Raw genomic sequence first — 19,952 nt, 5'->3', positions numbered from 1 at the left:
AAACAAACAGACTTTATTAGAACAGCTGAGAATTAACTCATTTTCAGTTCAGCTCAGGCAAAAGTTCAAAAGCAGAAGATGCCGACAAGAAATAAATGCAGCAAGACAAGAAGTAGATCTATCAGCGTTGTTTTCTGACAAAAAGCCCAAGAGCCGTTGCTGATCTTTTAAGATTTATGGGAGGGGCCAATCATCTCTTGGCCCTACTCCCAAGTCATCCTCTTTGCTTTAGCTGCTCTTGCCTTCTGGCAGCTCTTCTCATGCGTGCACTAGGAACAGGCTCTTCCTGTTCCTCTGCCTCACTACTGTCAGCCTCCGGAGGTTCTGGAGTCCGCACCTCACCCCCAGATGGCCCTGGCCCCATCTCTGCCTCCGATGCAGAGAACTAATCCAGGCCTTCCCAGCCTCTAGGACTGGCCCATGTTCTTCCTCAGCCTCATCACTGTCCGACTCTGCTGCCAGTTCCACAGGCTGCTGGCGGACCACAATCTTGTCAATGTAATTTTGCTTTTGCATCTTCTAATTTTCTTTCCTTGCATGCCAACTTTGGCAATTAGATGCTTCCAAATTTTAATGTTACTGCATCATAAGCACTATGTCTAGTTTCTAAGGAGACTTTAAGGGACTTTCTTAATATTCTTCTAGAAGACAAATAGAGAGTATTTTTCCAGAAGGTGTTGGCTAGTTAATCTTAATAATCAGTTATTATTACAGTGTTGTTTTTGGATTGAATAATAGTACTTTTAAGGAATTATGCTTATTTTTTGCTTTTGCTTTTTTTTAAAAAAAATGACAGGATGTTATCATTATTCTTTTTGTAGCATAAATGTTTTAATTTTAAATTTTAAACTATTAAGAACGCTTTGGCAGATTTAGCAGTATATAAATAAAATACTTCGGAATCAATATTTTATAGCGATGTATTCCTCCATCAGGTTGAGTTAAACTGAGAGGCAGAGATTGCTCTTAAATTATTTAGTAAATGTTATGGTTGAGGGTGGACTTGAACTTGGATCTCTTAAATCATAATCCTCCATGTTCTTAGCAACTATTCAGGCTATCAGAGATGCCACTTTGACTGCTTACTCCCCAGTGTTTCTCTCCCCTCCCTCTTTCCTATAACACAGGATCTCTTTATCATGTCTCTGTTTCATTTTCAAAGCTTCAGTTTAAATTTAGTATCCACATCTAAGTAACAACCACACATGTGCAAATATGTACCTCTGTTACATTCCATCAGTTTCTACCTGTACGTATTCTCCTTCGTTCCTCTGTTGAAACATTTCGTAACTAGATAACACAATTTTCTTGTATGTACAGCATTTGAGTTCAGTGAGGTTTGCTATTAGTTATCACTGATATATTCCCTATCCTAGAGTGTAATTCTTCTTGGTTTTAAGCAGTTTGACCTTTTAGCTCCCCCACCCCCCAAAAAAAGCAGTGGAGCTCAAGTGTCTCTCTCTCTGAATGTGACATAAAGACCAATAATCTTATAGCAGTTCGTAAAAGAAAAGGAAGGTTTTGCTTCGCTCACAATAACAATCAGCTAAGAGTTGGGCATTCAATTTGATTAATTGATGCTGCTGTGTCTCATAGACCAGCAAAAGAGAAGAACATAGATGGCTTTTCAATCCTCTCTCTCTCTCTCTCTCTCTCTCTCTCTCTCTCTCTCTCTCTCTGTGTGTGTGTGTGTGTGTGTGTGTGTGTGTGTGTGTGTGTTTGTATTTGTCTTTTAGAAGAATATTAAGAAAGTCCCTTAAAGTCCCCTTAGTAACTAGACTCCTTTGTTAATATTTTTTTTTCCAAATAAAGATAATGTTCCAAAGAATCAGAAACAGAACTGGAAAACAAATCTCCTGTCCTTGGCCTTCCTCATATCACAAAATGTTATATAACTTATTCATAAAATTATTTTTACAATTTTCTTTTTGCCCCTAAATAAGATTTGGTAAAACCATCTGTAGAAAATGCAGACAGTTTTATTGATTTTTGCTGGTTAAATATGGGTACAGTTTATTGCTTATCAATACTAAGTAGCTCTGATTAAACAGAGCTTTTAAATAGAATGTCATATAAACTGATTATTATATAAGAGCAGTCTCCTTGTTTCTTACAAATAATTACATCAGACAAGACCAGGCTATGTTAAGACTCATATAAAGTCATAAGAGGCTTATACTCATAATCAGCCTTTTGGACAATGACAAGTATGTTTCATCAGCATGTCACTTGGTATATGCTTCCAAAATAAGTAATGCAACATTATTGGACCACAACATTTCTTTATTCTTATTTGAATGCATTGGACTATGGATACTTCAATAATGTGAGATTTTAATTGCCAAAAATGTTAACTTCTGAATCCACTCTAGGTCAGCCACTGGGATCAGAGGTTTCAAACACATGCAGAAGCCCATCATCAGGGAACTTCTCTGACTGTGTCTGAGGGTGGGTTCCACATAAATCCAGCATAAAACCAAAATCCAGCATAAATCCAAAATCCTGGTCCCGGTGACCGATCCAGATTGGATCCCGCAACATTATTCTGGGATAGATCTATTTGCCTTTATTCATAATGTTACTTTCTATCAAAATCCCGAAGTATCAGTCTCAGTTGGATGATGTATTTATTTATTAATTTCTATAGTCGCCTAACTCAACCAAGTGATTCTGGGTGGCTTACAGAGTGATACAACCTAATCTGTTTTAGCTCATCTCAAAAAACTAAGCACTGCAAGATGATTACCACTTAGATGAAAAAAACTCTAAAAGAGGCTAGAATTGTAGACTAGATTGGATAAGTCAAGGGAAAAAATGCAAAGAAAGCAATGACATGCCACTTTCATATTCTTGGAAAGATGACTGAATAATCTTATTGCAATCTTTTGCAATCTTATTGCATTCTTTGACAAAATGACAAAATTAGTAGACCAGAGGAATGCTGTTGATATAATTTACTTGGACTTCAGTAAAGCATTTGATAAAGTAGACCATAGCCTACTACTAGATAAAGTAGAAAAATGTGGGTTGGACAGCACCACCACCAGATGGATTCGTAACTGGCTGACCAACCGCACTCAACGTGTAGTCCTCAACGGAACTACATCCACATGGAGGGAAGTATGCAGTGGAGTACCCCAAGGCTCTGTTTTAGGCCCAGTACTCTTCAACATCTTCATCAATGACTTGGACGAGGGGATAGATGGGGAACTCATCAAATTTGCAGATGACACCAAGCTGGCAGGAATAGCCAACACTCCAGAAGATAGGCTCAAGTTACAGAAAGATCTTGACAGACTAGAACATTGGGCGCTATCTAACAAAATGAAATTCAACAGTGAAAAAAGTAAGGTTCTACATTTAGGCCAAAAAAACAAAATGCACAGGTACTGTATATGTGGTACCTTGTTCAATAGTAGTACCTGTGAGAGGGATCTTGGAGTCCTAGTGGACAACCATTTAGATATGAGCCAGCAGTGTGCAGCAGCTGCTAAAAAAGCCAACACAGTTCTGGGCTGCATAAACAGAGGGATAGAATCAAGATCACGTGAAGTGTTAGTGCCACTTTATAATGCCTTGGTAAGGCCACACTTGGAATATTGCATCCAGTTTTGGTCACCACGATGTAAAAAAGATGTTGAGACTCTAGAAAGAGTGCAGAGAAGAGCAACAAAGATGATTAGGGGACTGGAGGCTAAAACATATGAAGAACGGTTGCAGGAACTGGGAATGTCTAGTTTAACAAAAAGAAGGACTAGGGGAGACATGATAGCAGTGTTCCAATATCTCAGGGGTTGCCACAAAGAAGAAGGAGTCGGGCTGTTCTCCAAAGCACCTGAGGGTAGAACAAGAAGCAATGGGTGGAAACTGATCAAGGAAAGAAGCAACTTAGAACTAAGGAGAAATTTCCTGACAGTTAGAACAATTAATAAGTGGAACGACTTGCCTGCAGAAGTTGTGAATGCTCCAACACTGGAAATTTTTAAGAAAACGTTGGATAACCATCTGACTGAGATGGTGTAGGGTTTCCTGCCTGGGCAGGGGGTTGGACTAGAAGGCCTCCAAGGTCCCTTCCAGCTCTGTTGTTATATTATATATTAGATTATATTACAGTTTAATGATAAAACAGAAACTCTGGTAGCTTCATTCATGATTCTGCACACCTTCCTTCAATAAGGTTGATATAGGTAAAAAGAGCCGTGTGACTTAATAAACACTTATACAGAAATGTGACTGAAACCTTCCAAATAATATTAACATATGAATCCTGAGGTTCTTATGACAAGTAACAAATAATTATCAATAACTATCACTATATGAGTCGCGGTGGTGCAATGGTTAGAATGTAGTACTGCAGGCTACTTCTGCTGCCTGCCATTTGCCTGCAGTTTGGCAGTTTGAATCTCACCAGGCTCAAGGTTGACTCAGCCTTCCATCCTTCCGAGGTGGGTAAAATGAGGACCCAGGTTGTTGGGGGCAAAATGCTGACTCTGTAAACCACTTAGAGAGGGCTGTAAAGCACTGTAAAGTGGTATATAAGTCTAAGTGCTATTACTATTGGACTGATATTGGATATATGATATCCAAACAGTTATAAGAAGGTAGGCACCAAGAAAGGAGCAGTGATCATTCATGAAATATAAAGATCCCCATGGTCCACATTTGGAACCCACAGCTTCCCTCCACAGTTAAGCAAATCCTGCTTCCTGAACTCTGTCTATAGATACAACAAGGAAAGGGTAGTATTGAGAAAATGTATCTGATCTTATTTCAGATGGATGGATGGATGGATGGATGGATGGATGGATGGATGGATGGACAGACAGACAGGTACTATAGGTTTTAATGGATGCAATAGACAGACAGAAAAATTGAGATGCAAGAAAAACCTTAGTCAATTAACTAATTACATTTCTAAAGTTTATTCAAAAACAAAAATCTTCTCATATCCTTTGAGACTCACAAGTCAGACCAAGCCCATTAAAGCAGATTCCATACCATCATATTTGGATCTCAAAAGAACCATTCTTCACCAATCATTTCCCCTAAATGCTTAGGAGTGGAATGATGGATGTTAGTTAAAAACAATGACAAAACTGAGAACTTGTCAGGAATAGCTGCTGGAAACTTTAACACATGCTGGTGCCGACTAACACATGAAAACCAAGCCATCAAAGAATGAGTACAATAGCCTGTTTCTCTAGTTTTGAAAGAGGAGAGGATGGGAGTGTAGCAATATTTTGAAGGAAAGCAAGAAAAGGACATTACATCAGATTATTCCTAGCCTATTATACTTCAAAGAAAATAACAGGAAACAGCCTAATTGTCAGGGACAAAACATAATATTAATATTCTTTGGCTAAGAATTTAGAGTCCTTCAATTTACCACATTGTTCTATCATAATGTGGATTCATTTTCTTTTTTTCTTTTTTTTTTATAAATAATTTTTATTTCCATTTTCCAACATCATATTTATATACAAACTATTATCCATCATTAATCATTAATTTTTATTTATTATGATTCAGGCCTGCCCGATTGCCACTTCCTTTCTTCACAACCTCCCTCTCTACCCTCTACTACTTTCACATCCTTCATCTCCTTCACTTTACTACTTCCTCTCCTCTTTCTCCACTCCTCCCTTCTTCCACCCTATCTAACCTTCTTATTCCCCTCCTCTTTCTCTACTCTTTCTTACCTACTTTCTTCCCTCCTTCTACTCCTCTCTCCTTTTCTTTCTGAAATGGCAGTCGAGCATCCCCAATATCATTTTAAATTTTAATTTCATATCTTCAAAAGTTACTGTACATTAATAATCAATCCATGTATCATTCCCCCCCTTTCCCCCCCTCCCCCCCTTTCCCCCCCAGACTTCCCAGAGCAAATACCGGGTATTATGACCAACAATCACAAGCTAAAGTATACAAAATATACATAACCTCCCACCTTAAAAATTTAAAACTTTAGATCCTCACAATAAAAATAAAGAGATAGGAAAGAATAATAAAAGAAAAGAAAAGAAGCAATACCAACTTCACATATTACTTCTTCTTACAGTCCATTTTAAAATTAATCCATCTTCTCAAATTCAATTTTTTCCACTTGTATATTCCTTCAAATTTCATAAGTCCATTTCTCAAATTACAGTCCATCTTCTCAAACTCAAATTTTTATCACTTATATATTTCTTCAATTGCCATAACATTTAATGTCCGTTATTCTTACAGTCCATTTTAAAAATTAGTCCATCTTCTAAAGTTCAATTTTTTTTTCACACACTTGTATATTCCTTCAAATTTCATAAATCCATTTCTTAAATTACAATCCAGCTTCTCAAATTCAAATTTTCATCACTTATATATTTCTTCAATTGTCATAAAATTTAATATCCAATCTTCCAATACTACTCCATCAATCAAATATTATTTCGAATAAAATCTCTCAAATATAATATTTCCAGCTTAACTTCATGACTTTTACTATCTATAAACGTATCAATTAAAACAAATAATCATTTAAACTACATCCACAATATAACAGTAAACAGTTAAAATCATTACATCCACATTATCTAAATTCATAAATTTCACTTTCCATCCTTCACAATTGAATAATATCATCCCATAGATTTATACCATACAAATAGCAAATAACAAAATCCTATAATTTATATCCTAAACAAATCAATTCCAATTAACCATAATCATCATATTCACATCTTAAACATTCCTCCCCTCTCCCATTCTATTTTCCATCATTTCCAAACCAATTAACTTAGCATCTAACAACAAAGGATTCCCACTCTTTAAAACATTAATATAAAAATGTCTCGCTTTCATAACTGAATTAAGAAAATACTTTCTGCCTCTAAAATTCACTGACAAACCCATTGGAACTTCCCATCTAAAATATATCTGATGTTTCTTAAACTCATCCACTAAAAAAGCAAATTCTCTTCTCTTTCTTAACATTTTAGGAGGAATTTCCTTCATCATTTTTATATCTTGTCCCAATATTTGAAATTTATTTTTATAAAAGGCTTGCAAAATTTCATACCTAACCTTTTTAGTTGTAAAATAAATAACCACATCCCTCGGTACTCTATTTTGTCTTGCCCACCAAGAATTAACACGATAAATTCTTTCAATATTAATCTCAAAATCTTCTGGCTCCACACCCTTTATCTGAGCAAAGGCTTGCATAAAAATCTCTTTTAAATTTTCCTTCCTATTTTGCTTCAAACCCCTCACCCTTATAGCATATTCCATTAATCTATATTGTAATATTACTCTTTCTTCATCTGCCCTATCTACCTTTGCCTGTATATCTTCCATCTTATTATCTAAGTTCCAATTGTTTTGATTTTTTTGAATTTCCTCTATTTTCCTTTGCAACTCTAAATTAGCTTTATTAATTTCTGCAAGATCATCTTCCATCTGAATACAAGAGCTTATTATTTGCGCAATTGCATCCTTTACCATTTTCATTTCCCTCTTCTGCTCTTCCACCACTTCCTTAAAATCCAACATCTCTTTCTCTATTTCATCAAATTTTTGATCTATTTCTAAAAAATGACTCTCCAAAAACTCCTATAAAGAATTTCTTAATTCCTTTTTGATTTCTTCTTTTAATTTTTGAATCTGAACTGAAGAAATTTCAAAGTTTTTAATGACTTTTGGCACTATTTGCTTAAAAGCCATTTTTTAAAAAAATATAACTTAATAACGGACCAAAAAAAAAAAAATTCAAAAAGAAAAATTCAAAAGACTTTTTCTTCTAAATCACTATAATCCCAAAGAAGAAGAAAAAATATAAATCATAAAATTCTCATTTCTTCCATTAAGTCAGTATCTTCCTATATATCTTCTAATTTGACACTAGCTGTTAGTAAGCATTTCTTTAACTTTCGTTTCCAGTACACACATTCCACAAAACCGCCATTTGCTTTCTTCTCTCCTATCTTCGCAACAAATATATCCTCAGGGGCTTGCAGTCTTCTTACAAACAAGTGCTAGAACTCCAACTTCTGCTCCATCCACTTTACAATCCATCATAAATCAATTCCTGCCGTGGAAATTGGACGCTACGTTTCGTCTGCCATAAAAGGCAGATGCCTCCCCCAGACAGGAGCTTATCAGGCTATGGAAGGAGAACTCCCCACAAGCCTCAGAAGCTTCTGTGGCTATATTTGGGTGTCTCAACTTCAGCCTGAATGCTCATCTCTCCCTCTTTGCCCGAGGGAAGAGATTTCCAAGCTGTTGGACCAGATTTACGATGTCCTGACAGCTCTACAGACTAGGGAGTTAGCAGCCTAATCAAAGCTGCTTCTCAACGAAGCGGAGCCATACTGGAAGTCTGGATTCATTCATTTATTGCCCAGCTATGTCTGCAGTTGATTTTAATTGTTCTGTACTTTCTTTAGATATTATGGTGATTATTTATTCCCATCTTATCACCATATTTCATTTTATACTCATATTTGAGTATGAGAGATATTTGCATTTCTAACCAGCTGTAAGGCTGTTATAGAGCACTAGAGCTCTTTAAGGACCTGGCTTTTACATAAAGCATTATTCACTGAGTGTATAACAAGTCAGAAGAAAATTTCATGTAAACAACTACATTTTAACAAACATTTTCTGAAAAAGCTCTTAATTATCTAGTAATCCTAATAATATTGAGAAGAATATATCCCTTTCTAATAAACTATAGTATATCATCTTTAAATACTTTGTCCTTAATCCTATTTTCTTTACAAGACCCCAAACATTGCTAGTAGTTTCCCTGGGAATGAAGGTCTTGCAAATATAGAGATTATAATGAATGGTGCGAAAGTCCACCTCTATTAAAACCTTGTAGTAGCAATGAACCTCTGGAATTAAGATGCTGTGAGATTAACAATCCTTATATTCAAACAAGTCTTAAAAAGTAATTATTAGGGAAAAGAAGAACTAGCTGATTTCATGATTTATGCTATCCTGAACATGTGGAGGAAGAAATGGAATAATGATTTTGTACATTGGCACACCTGAGCCTTTCTATTATAGAGCCTCTAATGATTAAATAATAAAACCTCAATGACTTATTTCCAGAAGGCTATGATTCTCTTATATACTACTTCCCTTTTTGGCAGGGATAGAAATACAGAATGGTTTTCTTTCATATGATTGTTTTTGAGTTCCAACAGAATGTTCAAAAAGATGGCAAGCTACATTCCCTATACTCCTTATTCCAACTAATGAACAAGGAGTCTGGAGAAGCTATGTGAGTGGGAAACTGTTCAAATGTGTTCAAATATCCATCAGATCAATTGCAAAGGCAACAGTAGTAACTGATTGATTATTTGCCATCAAGTTTCTTAGCAATTTATTCTTTAATTTAGTTTGGTTTTATACTTTTTAATGCATTTATTATTTGTTTTTAGCTCCCCTGTATGCTGCTTGGAGTCACTTGCTTATGTAAATTGGTTTTAATAAATAAATAAACCACATAGATATTTTTCAGGATGATCTTTTCACAAACCAGCCCTTCAGATGTACTCCGCACTACTTCAATCAAGTCCATTCATCTTCCTGCTGATCATTCACTTCTTCTATTGCCTTCCATCTTTTCAGATTCTACAGATTTCTCAAGTGAGCTAGGGTTTATACAATGATCTATTTGTTTGCTTTCCTAGCTATCTATTGGTATTCTCAGGAATCTTCTCCAACACCAAAGTTCAAAAGTGTCAATGCTCTTTCCATCCTACTACAGAAGTCCAATTTTTCTTTCCATAGTGAATCAAAGGCCCAATAATTTCCTGTATTCTAACTCTTTTAGGTATAAACACATCAAGACACCCAAAATACACTTTCTAAGGACTTCATAACTACCCTTCCAAGTGCATCTATTCTGCTTATTTCTTGTCAACTCTAAGGATGATAGATGCATTGGTTATTGTTAACATGGTCTTTTTAATATTTAATCTTAGCCTCATTTTTTCCACCATGCTCCTTCAGTTTTGTTACTGAAGCTAGTAGATCATCTACATTTTATTTTATTTTATTTATTTTATTTTTTTATTTTCAATTTACATAACAATAAACATTTTTAACAATACTGTGTCATGTGTCTCTTACAGGTATTTAGATTTACATTATTCCTATACATTTTTGTTTCTCTGTTCTAACCAGTTATACCACTTATCCCACACCTCATAAAATTCTGCTTCTTCCTTGCCTTTCATTTCTAACGTGAGCCTGCCCATCTTAGCACATTCTAGTATTTTGTATATAATCCTCTCATTGGCTCGTATATTTTCTAGTTTCCAACATTGAGCATAGACAATTCTCGCTGCTTTTACTATGTGTAAAATGATGTATTGGAGTTGCTTCTTGATCTTTCGGTTAATCATTCCTAATAAAAATAGTTCAGCTTTGAATTCAATCTGTACCCCTGTTATCTCCATCTCCTTATCTGTTCCCAATATTATTTTGCTTTGTGGCATTGCCACCACATGTGATAAAATGTTCCATCTTTGTGCTTGCATTTCCAGCACTCTGGTTTCATATTTGTATATATTTTAGCCAATCTCGCCGGTGTTAAATGCCACCTATAAAACATTTTCTTTGTATGCAGTTGACAGTGTTAATTTATAATTTTTGCTCCATAATTTTTCCCATTCCTCTAATATTATATTACGGCCTATATTTTGTGCCCATGCTATCATTGGACCTTTCACTATTTTTTCTTCCATTTCTACCTCTAACAAATAGTTATATGCTTTTGTTATAATTTTTTCTTCTTTGCCTGTCAAAATTCGGTCCAATTGTTGTGGTGAATTCCATATTCTTCCATATCTTTGGAAGAATATCTATGGCCACCAGACTATAATTATACCTTGTTCTTTTAATTCTTCATTTGGTTTAGCCAGGTTTCCCCTGGCTATCTAATAATTCTTTATATCTTATCATCTTTTTTTAATCCAATGTATTTGGGTAAATCATTGCCTCCATGGGCGAAACCCAACTTGGCAGTTTCATATAATGTTTCCTTTTCACTTTTCCCCATGTCCATATCAGCACGTCTCTTATTTGATGCCGGTAGAAATATGAATGTTCCTTGTTGTGTTTATCCCATAGAAAAGCATGTCATCCTGCCTGTAGATCATGTCCTTCAATGGTTAAAACCCTTTTATTGTCTAAATTTATCCAATCTCTAATCCATAATAGCCCCGCTGCTTAATGGCAGAGTTCCCATTTTGGGAATCCAAAGCCACCTCTATTTCTACTATCTTGTAGCATTTTCATATTTATCCATGCTTTCTAACCCAGCCATATTTTTTTTTAAATTACTCTGTTTAGTTCTTCAAAGAATCTCCTTTCTAGTTTTATAGGGACTGTCTGAAATAAATATAATAATTTTGGCAGTATATTCATTTTAATCACAGTTATCCTTCCTAACAATAATAACTGCATTTTTCCCAAATCTCCAAATCTTTTTTCATTTGTTTTATCAGTTTTTGTAATTATTGTCTTTTATTGATGAACACCTTACTGCATCATCTACATTTTCTTCTGACAGAATAGTGGCTCAGGACAATGCAGGTTACTGATGTTCCTTATCCAGTTTTAAAACTGTCATCTTATTCCAATCCATCCTCCTTCAATATATGTTCAGCATATAGATTGAATAAATATGGAATATCTCAATCCTTTGCCGACTTGCAACTGACTGTGAGTTCTCCTTTCTTGTGTTTAGGTTTCTCATGAGTACATTTTCCTAAGGGCATTGCTGTGGCCAAAACTTGTCTCACCTAAAGAAATCAAATCACACTGAAGATAAAAAAATAAATTGATTAAAACTGCAAACAGCAACAATGTACACCAAGCTCCCAATAAAGCATTGGTAGCTTAGTCCCCTAAGCAAAAGCAGAACCAAAGTTTATATGTGTTTGACCTATTGGACAAAGACCATTAGAGCATGGAGGATTGTGGATAAAGCCATCTGGATGACCTTATTATTAACACCTTCCTTCTAGTTTAGTATGCTAGCTATGCCATTTTTAACATTATGATCAGTGAATATAAAAATTTGGTTTACTGGGCCACTGGCTAGGAGAACTAAGTACATTAGCCTAATGAAGAGAAGGCTTAGGGGAGACATGATAGCTGTCTCCTGATACTTGAAGGACAGTCACAGGGAAGAGGGTGTCAAATTAATTTCCATAATAGTTGAATGCTGAATAAGAAGCAATGGGTGGAAGCATGTCAGAGGGAGACCCAATCTGAAAATAAGGAGGAATTTCCTGACAGTGACAAGAATTAATCAGTGGAACAACTTGTCCCCAATAGTTGTGGCTGCTCCATCACTGGAGGTTTTCAAGACAATCATTTGTCTGGAATGGGATAAGGACTCCTACCTTGGGCAGAGGGTTGAACTAGAAGACACCAAGGTCCCTTCCAGTACTATGACTCTATGATACCATAGTCCATGCCTGAGTCTTACTCCTGTTGCTATTTAGAGTTAATCAAGCATGCTATGTATATTTTATTACAGGGGCCTCTTTGAGCAATTCACATGTATTGGGCGAGGGAGGGGGCATCTTATATGTTTGTAGTGAATACAGCTCGCATGTGAATGAGGAGATACCTTTTACCATTACATCCCCCAATGTCTTTTACATGTGCAAAATGGTGGAAGGGTTGTCCCAAAGGGATAATGCATATTGAGTAGCATTTATATTGAGTAGAACAGAAAAAACCAATACATTTTGCACCAGCATTATACATACTCTAAACCTAAACAGAAGTGCAAGAAAAATTAAATACATAGTGACAACAATTTATGTTCTAAATAAACTTTATACTTTATGCAACAACAACTTGAGGAGCAGATTGTGTACAATAGCAATATCAATTTGTATGGGAGGGATACCTTTTACCACCATAACATTCCATAGCTTTACATGGTTAACACAATCAAATGCATTTCTTTAACAAATGAGGTATTTGACTTCTGTTTTTGTATTCTCTGGCTTTTTCAATTACCTGTAATGCATCATGATTAATGACCCTGGTTCCTTGGCCTTTTCTAAAATCAGCTTGAACATCTGGCATTTTTCTTTCTATTCAGGGCTCTAATCCCTCATGGATGATCCTAAGCATTATTTTTCCAGCAAGTGAAATTAAGGATTTTGTACAATAGTCTGCATACTTTTAAGTCTTCTTTCTTTGATATTGGAATGTGGATTGACCTCTTCCAATCTGTTGAATATTATGTCATTTTCCATTCTCCAGATTTGCTGGAATTGATAGAATCTTTACTGATTACCCTTCTGTTTCTTGCCTTACATATTATTCCATAAATAATACATTAGTTCCTGTAACTTTCTGACCAGGTAGTAACTAGAGCAGGTTGAGGAACTCTGGGAGTTGAAGTCGACAAGTCTTAAAATTGTCAACTAGAGAGATATTCTACTCATCTTCTAGAAGTACATGTTCTTATAAATAGAGAATATCTTCCAAAGAAACTTGGATATTGTACAGAATCTCAATACAGTCCTTCCATCTTTGACCTTCTTTGCATCTAATTGTTAGATCTGGAGTTGATTGAAGAGGCAAGGCTCCAGCATAGTGACTTCAGCTCTTTATTGTAGTATAGGCAGTACAACTCAGCTAGGCTTGGCCAACAGCGCTCTCTTTTAAAGGGCTTTGCTCGGCAGCCTCGCCACTGACATCTTCTTATTTTCCCCACTGCTTGAGTAGACCAATGAGGGGCCGCATGTTAACTTTACGGTTTACTCAGACTAGAGTGAAACCTTTGCTCCTGGCTTCACTCTCTATTTACATATTCAACACTAATATTATGTATCCTTTAGCATATCAATTTGAGGCTGGAACAGCCTTCTGAGTTCAGAGACTTTGGGAAACTACTGCATTTTTTGGAGTACAAAACCCACTGGAGTATAGGACGCAGCTTAGTTTTTGGGGAGGAAAATAGGGGGAAAAAATCTGCCTACCAGGTATTCATCTGACTAGTGTCCTTAGTCTCGTCAGCTTCAGCACATTATTTTGCTGGGTTTTTTATCCCCTGCTTAGGGGTAAAAAACAGCTTCTAAGGCACAGATGAGAGGAAGCAGCAATGAGAAAATCAGGCAAAGCACAGGGAGATTGCTTCACTCAGCTAGTGCCTAGTTAGGGCTGAAAAAAGCTTTTAAAGGGCAGCTGAGAATTGGAACAAAGCATGGAGATTGCTATGCGCCTTGTTAAAGCACAGCAGAGAGTCAAGGGAGCAGGCAAAGTTGGGAAGATCGCTTCACTCACTAGTGCCTCGTTAGCGCCTCGTTAGGGCTGAAAGAAAGCTTCGAAAAAGCTACATTCCGAGTATAAGACACACCCAAATTTTCAGCTTCTTTGGGGGGGGGAGGTGCTTCTTATACTCCGAAAAATATGGTATGTTTTTCCATGTCTGTTTCCAGGTATAATGCATTGCAATATACTGCTTCGTGTCTGATCTATCAGCTTGGTGAAATTCTTTATGAAATTCCTTCTAGAGATCTTTGTCTTTTCTGGTTTGGGCTTGTTCGTCTCTTTAATTTCCATCATCTGTTCTTACATTCAGTTTGCTCTCTTCTGTTCTTTGTTCTCTGGCAGTATTTTTTTGCATTCATGTTTAAGAACATTTTGTTATCCCTCCGCAATCTCTCTGGACCTCTATTCAGTGATGTTCAGGACTTCAAAGTGATTCTTATGTTCCACTTAAATATAATGGATAGAAGGTCATCATGGAAATTGGTTATACTTTTTTTAACCTTCCATTTTACCTAACTTGGAATTTGCACATAAACAGTTCACGATCTGTTCCATAGTTGTCCATGGATATGTTAACATTTTAATCGGTTACCGAGTACTATCGAATATGGAATAGATGGTATTCCTGGCTGGAGAGTAAACATAAAACATAAGGGAGATTTTTGCTAAGAGATTGATTTCTGAATAGAGGTTAAGATCATTTAAATAAGGATGTTACTTTAAGATAGAGATACTTAGAAATAGAATCTGTATATAGAGGTTAAATAAGATAAGAGATACCGATGTAGAAAAAGCTGTTATGAATATTGTAATTTCGATGTGTTTGTCTTTGTTTGTTTTATATTTTTTGCTTTTGTGTATTGTGTTTTTTTTGTATTTTAACTTTTAGAAATTTAATAAATATTATTTAAAAAAATATTTTAATTGAGCAGTTCCATCTCTTTGTATCAGTAATATAGACAACTATACTTCTGTGTTATCTTTCTAGTTACGTTCATGTATATAGACATTGCTTCAATTGCTTGAAGACTGTATTAGTTAGAAATTAGTTTCATTTCTCTTTCTTGGGCTTCACAATCCAACTTCATTTTCAGCATTACTATTTTGAACTTTGGCATTTCAGTTTTCATACATAAAGAACCTATCTTGCTTGAGCGTTCTGTACCTTTCAAATTGGACTTGAGCACAAAACTCATCAAGCTGCTGTTCTTCTGGATCAGTGGTTGGAGCATAAGCTTGGATAACCATCATATTAAAGGGTTGCCTGCAAAGGCTAATTGATATTATTCGGTCATTGACTACATTGCACTCTAATGCCATCTTTGCTATGTCTTCCCTATGAAAGCAAAGCCATCCTTCTTTTTCATTTGGTTTTTTATATCCTCAGAAGTGAATAGTATGATCTTCTGACTGAAAGGGTCCAACTTCACTCTATTTCAATTCGCTGATGCCTAAAATGTCAATGTGTAGCCAGTTCGTTTCATCTTTCATTTTATTGACCTTTCCCATACACGTGCTTCCTATGTTACATGTTCCCCCTGTATTTTTGTTTTTGCATCTTCTCATCCTGCATGGCAATAGCAGCAACTAGATTTTTCAAAGTCTTTAATCTAGCTGGATCATAAACACCATTAGTACTGTGAAACTTTCACAGTTGTTCTTTAGTAACATATTGAATATCATTTGACCTGAGGGGGTTCATCATCAAGCATTAAGTCATTAATCACTTTAGATTATCTATCCTTGTCATTTTTGGTAAAGTACAGAAATAATTTACCACTGTCTTCTCCTGACCAATAGCATTTCACTGCTACTGTCATTACCTCCAACAACTTCCCATATTACTGCTGTCTAATAGAGATGCCTGTTTGCTTTAGCTAGGCAATTGGAGGGATCCCCATGCTGGAAGCATTATACTGTTGGCGTACAATTTCATAAGCATCCTTTGCTCATTGTCCTTACCACATCTACCACCACCAATGAAGAAGCAAAGGTGGTGTTGAGGTAGGAGCTGTAGTCCTAAAAGTAACAGACTCATCTAACTTGGAAACAAACAGAATCACCTTATAGGAGAGATGGGTGGCAGAGAAATTCAACAAACAAAGAAACAAACAAACAAACAAACAAACAAACAAACAAACAAACAGAGAACAGGCTACAAAATACAAGATGAGTTGAAATCCAACTACTCTAGATGACTAAGTCTTATTTCATACTAGACTTGGGAGGCACCCAAGAACAAAAAGGAAAACTCCCAACAAACAGGCAGACATCTGCATACAGAATGCTGGATACTGCTAGAGAATCTGCTGTGAGTTGCTATATATATGACTCTGCATTCATCAAGAGTCTACATCAGCACTCCAGACTTTACTAGTGTCTTATGTGAAATATAACTATAGCATTGCCAGCAAAGCATCTATGCTTCAAATATCTATTGTGCTGTCTGTTTCTTACCATCAGAAGTGATTCAAAGCATCGACTGCAAACCTCTTAAGCTTTTTTTTAAAAAGAAAAACTGCTTTAAAAAAAAACCCCTACTTGTAGAAATAGCAGAATTTGGAAGGAAGGCAGATTTATCAGCAGCCTAATGGCTCCTCTTCAACTAGGTTGCATTGATGTTCATTTTCTGAAGATTGTGATGTATAAAAAATATCTTTATACAGATTCAGTCTGCACAGATTGCCTTTATGTAAAGCATCAGTAAGAAAAATAAATAAACTATACACAGAGGCCAATAGAGTAGGTAGTGCTTACCTTCAATGGTTGCCCGCTTAGGCAGGATGGTGATTGCTCCCTCTGCAACATCTTCTTGTTGAATTACTGGAGTCATTTTGGAACCCCAAGTATCTGAAGCCACCCACAGAAAATGACCAACTTGATCAGCCCTTTTTGCTGCTGCAAGGATTTGTCTGTAAAGAGGAAACAGTTATCATTCTCAGGGGGGATAAAGCAAAAGAGTTCATATGGTGGAACAGTCACCAGCAGAAAATAATTACCTAACGAGCCAAAACACTGAATCCTCCAGACTGGAAAATCAGAAATGTAAAAAACAATAACAACAACCCTATCATTGAACAAGAACTGCTTGTCATTGTCTTGTGGCTTGTACCATCAGCTAAGGAATTTAATATAGTTGAAAATGCAGAAATATAATTTAGAAACTGAGCATTATTTCTTAAATAATACCGTATTCCATAAATCAAGTCATATTACAGATGCATAGTGTTCATTAGTACTACTGATGCTTGCTAAACCATATAATATATATTTCCATCCTCAACTTTGGGTCTCCTGGAAAAGTACCAGTTTGATGGAAGGATTTCTAGCATAAGAGAAGATAGAAATGTGGCTTCGCTGACATTTTAGTTGAAATCTAACTAATTCATACTCCGCAAAATTACAATAAACTTGTTTGTGACATGCTTTTGCAAACTCTGCAACTCAATAGTATACTGTAAGTATCATTTTCTTTAAAAAAAAAGACTATTAAGAGGAAGTGTGCATAGTAAAATAATATATTAGGAAAAAAATACATACAAAAAGCACATATTTTTTTCATAGCATAGCCCAGTTTGAATTTTGTTCTGAGAGTCTACTAAATAAATTTGTGGAAAATACTACTATAGGTCTTGAAAACTATATAGTCACCTTACTTATTTTTATTTTATTTTATTCACCAAACCACAGCCACCAAGCCATGTCACGCCCATCAAGCCACACCCATAGAACCAGTAGTAAAAAAAATTGAAACCCACCATTGGCTAGATCAGATGGGGGAACTGGCTTCAGACAATCTTCAGCAATCTCAAATGTACCAAAAATCACTCTATGATCATCATATAATATTGCCAGAATTTTAACCAGGACAGAAAGGATTACTCTCTCCTCTTTCCATTGCAAGCAAATTACTAGCTTAGTGACAAGGAGCTTTTTCAGTGCAACAATATCTATGACCATGCGAAGAAAATGCTGGACAAGATAGATTTTTGAGATGACCAAGAATGAAATTAGGATAGATCAGCACCTACCAGAGAAATTTACCAGGATAGATCAGGACCTACCAGAAAAAGTAATTTTCAATAAATTACCAAGTATTTTTAATGCCCCAATAATGATAACATTCAATAAGCATCATATGAGCTCTCCTAACTAATTCAGTTTGCATGTATGAAGAAATCTTGCGATCTGTACGACACAACTGTCAACTCGAGGTTTGCATTTAATAAAATAAAACAAATTCTGGATTCAAAGCAACTTGAATGTAATTTATGTCTTTTGGGTTTCTAGCTACTAGTAAAGTTACATTCACTCTCATAGACTCAGCTGAAGAAATAAAAACCAATTATAATTTTGAGTTACAAAATGGCTGCCATAAAAGAAGATCATTCATAAAATGGCTGCTTGATTGGGTTTCATCACAATGTATGTACAGATAGCCCTCAACTGGCAACTTTTCATTTAGTGACTGTTCAAAGTTATAAAAGCACTGAAAAAAGTGACTTATGTTTGATTTTCACACTTATGATTGTTGCAGCCTCCCTATAATCACATGATCAAAATTTGGATGCTTGGCAACTGGTTTGTATTTATAATGTTTGCAGTGTCTTGGGGTCATGTGACCACTTTTTACAACTTTATGACAAGCAAAGTTAATAGGGAAGGCAGATTCACTTAACAACCCTGTTACTAATTTAACAACTGAAGTGATTCACTTATGAAAAGTCATAAAATGGGGAAAACTCATTTAACAACTGTCTGTCCTAGCAACAGAAATTTTGAGTTCAATTATGGTCAAAAGTCAAGGACTACTTCTACCTATTTTTGTGAAGGCAAACTGGTGAAGCTCCTTATTGATCACGGTTACCTCAAGCTTTACACAGAACCACTAATTTTATTTTCTAAAGATGCTTATATATTCTGTGTTGGTTCTAGAAATACTCTGAAAATAAAAGAGAGTAACGTTTGCTTCATAGCAAGTCACCTTTTTATATGTTTTAAATTAAATGATTCTTTTAAAATACAGTGAAGTGAACCATGCAGCTAAGGATAACAGTTATGTCTCTGAATTAGAATATGAGTCACTAGGTATATCATCCATTAATTTAATCAAGTTAGAGACACCTGAGAAAGATTGATCACACTGGATTTTGTTCAGGCTAATAGAAGTAGAAATCATTGTTCCACTTGGGAAAAATAAATGTGTAACACTGAATACAATTTTTATAGCCACAACCAGACAAAAAATGGACAGAGTATTCTCAGTCAGAAATTTGTTCAAAGATATACTTTTAGATACAACTAATCCATAACATTAATATGAAGTTGAAATCTATGATGTGTAATCCAGAGCCATATAAATGCTTGTTTTCATATCTTGCTACTCTCTAGAACAAGCTCACCAGCAGTTTACTTCAACTGAAAGCTCTCCAAATGTATCCTTAGCTATCCCCATTTGTTTTTGTAATGCTTTATAATAATTAATCAAACATGAACACAGAGCCTGTTTGAAAAGATGGTATGGCTGTTATCTGTTAATGAGATAAAATAAGGTCAGTTTCCATTTCATAAAGCAAAGACAAAATATTTGCTGCTTCAGATAAGAATCTAGCTGTGGCAGCAACTTCTCAAATACTTGTCACTGATCAGCCAGAGGAAAA

General features: G+C 35.7%; 1 protein-coding gene across 1 annotated transcript in view; it reads right to left on the bottom strand.

Annotated features, from left to right (window-relative positions):
* Nucleotides 1–19,952, bottom strand: part of GRM7 (glutamate metabotropic receptor 7) — a 539,227-nt gene that overhangs the window by 207,311 nt on the left and 311,964 nt on the right. Inside the window, exon 4 of the mRNA XM_058171493.1 lies at nt 17,050–17,204. Within this exon, the coding sequence (XP_058027476.1) occupies nt 17,050–17,204 (155 nt within the window). The remainder of the gene's footprint in view (nt 1–17,049; nt 17,205–19,952) is intronic.

This window comes from Ahaetulla prasina, chromosome 2 (genome assembly GCF_028640845.1).
Source record: "Ahaetulla prasina isolate Xishuangbanna chromosome 2, ASM2864084v1, whole genome shotgun sequence".
Lineage (NCBI taxonomy): Eukaryota > Metazoa > Chordata > Lepidosauria > Squamata > Colubridae > Ahaetulla > Ahaetulla prasina.
Note: the sequence above shows the minus strand (reverse complement) of the source record. Positions and strands in the feature narration are given on the sequence as shown.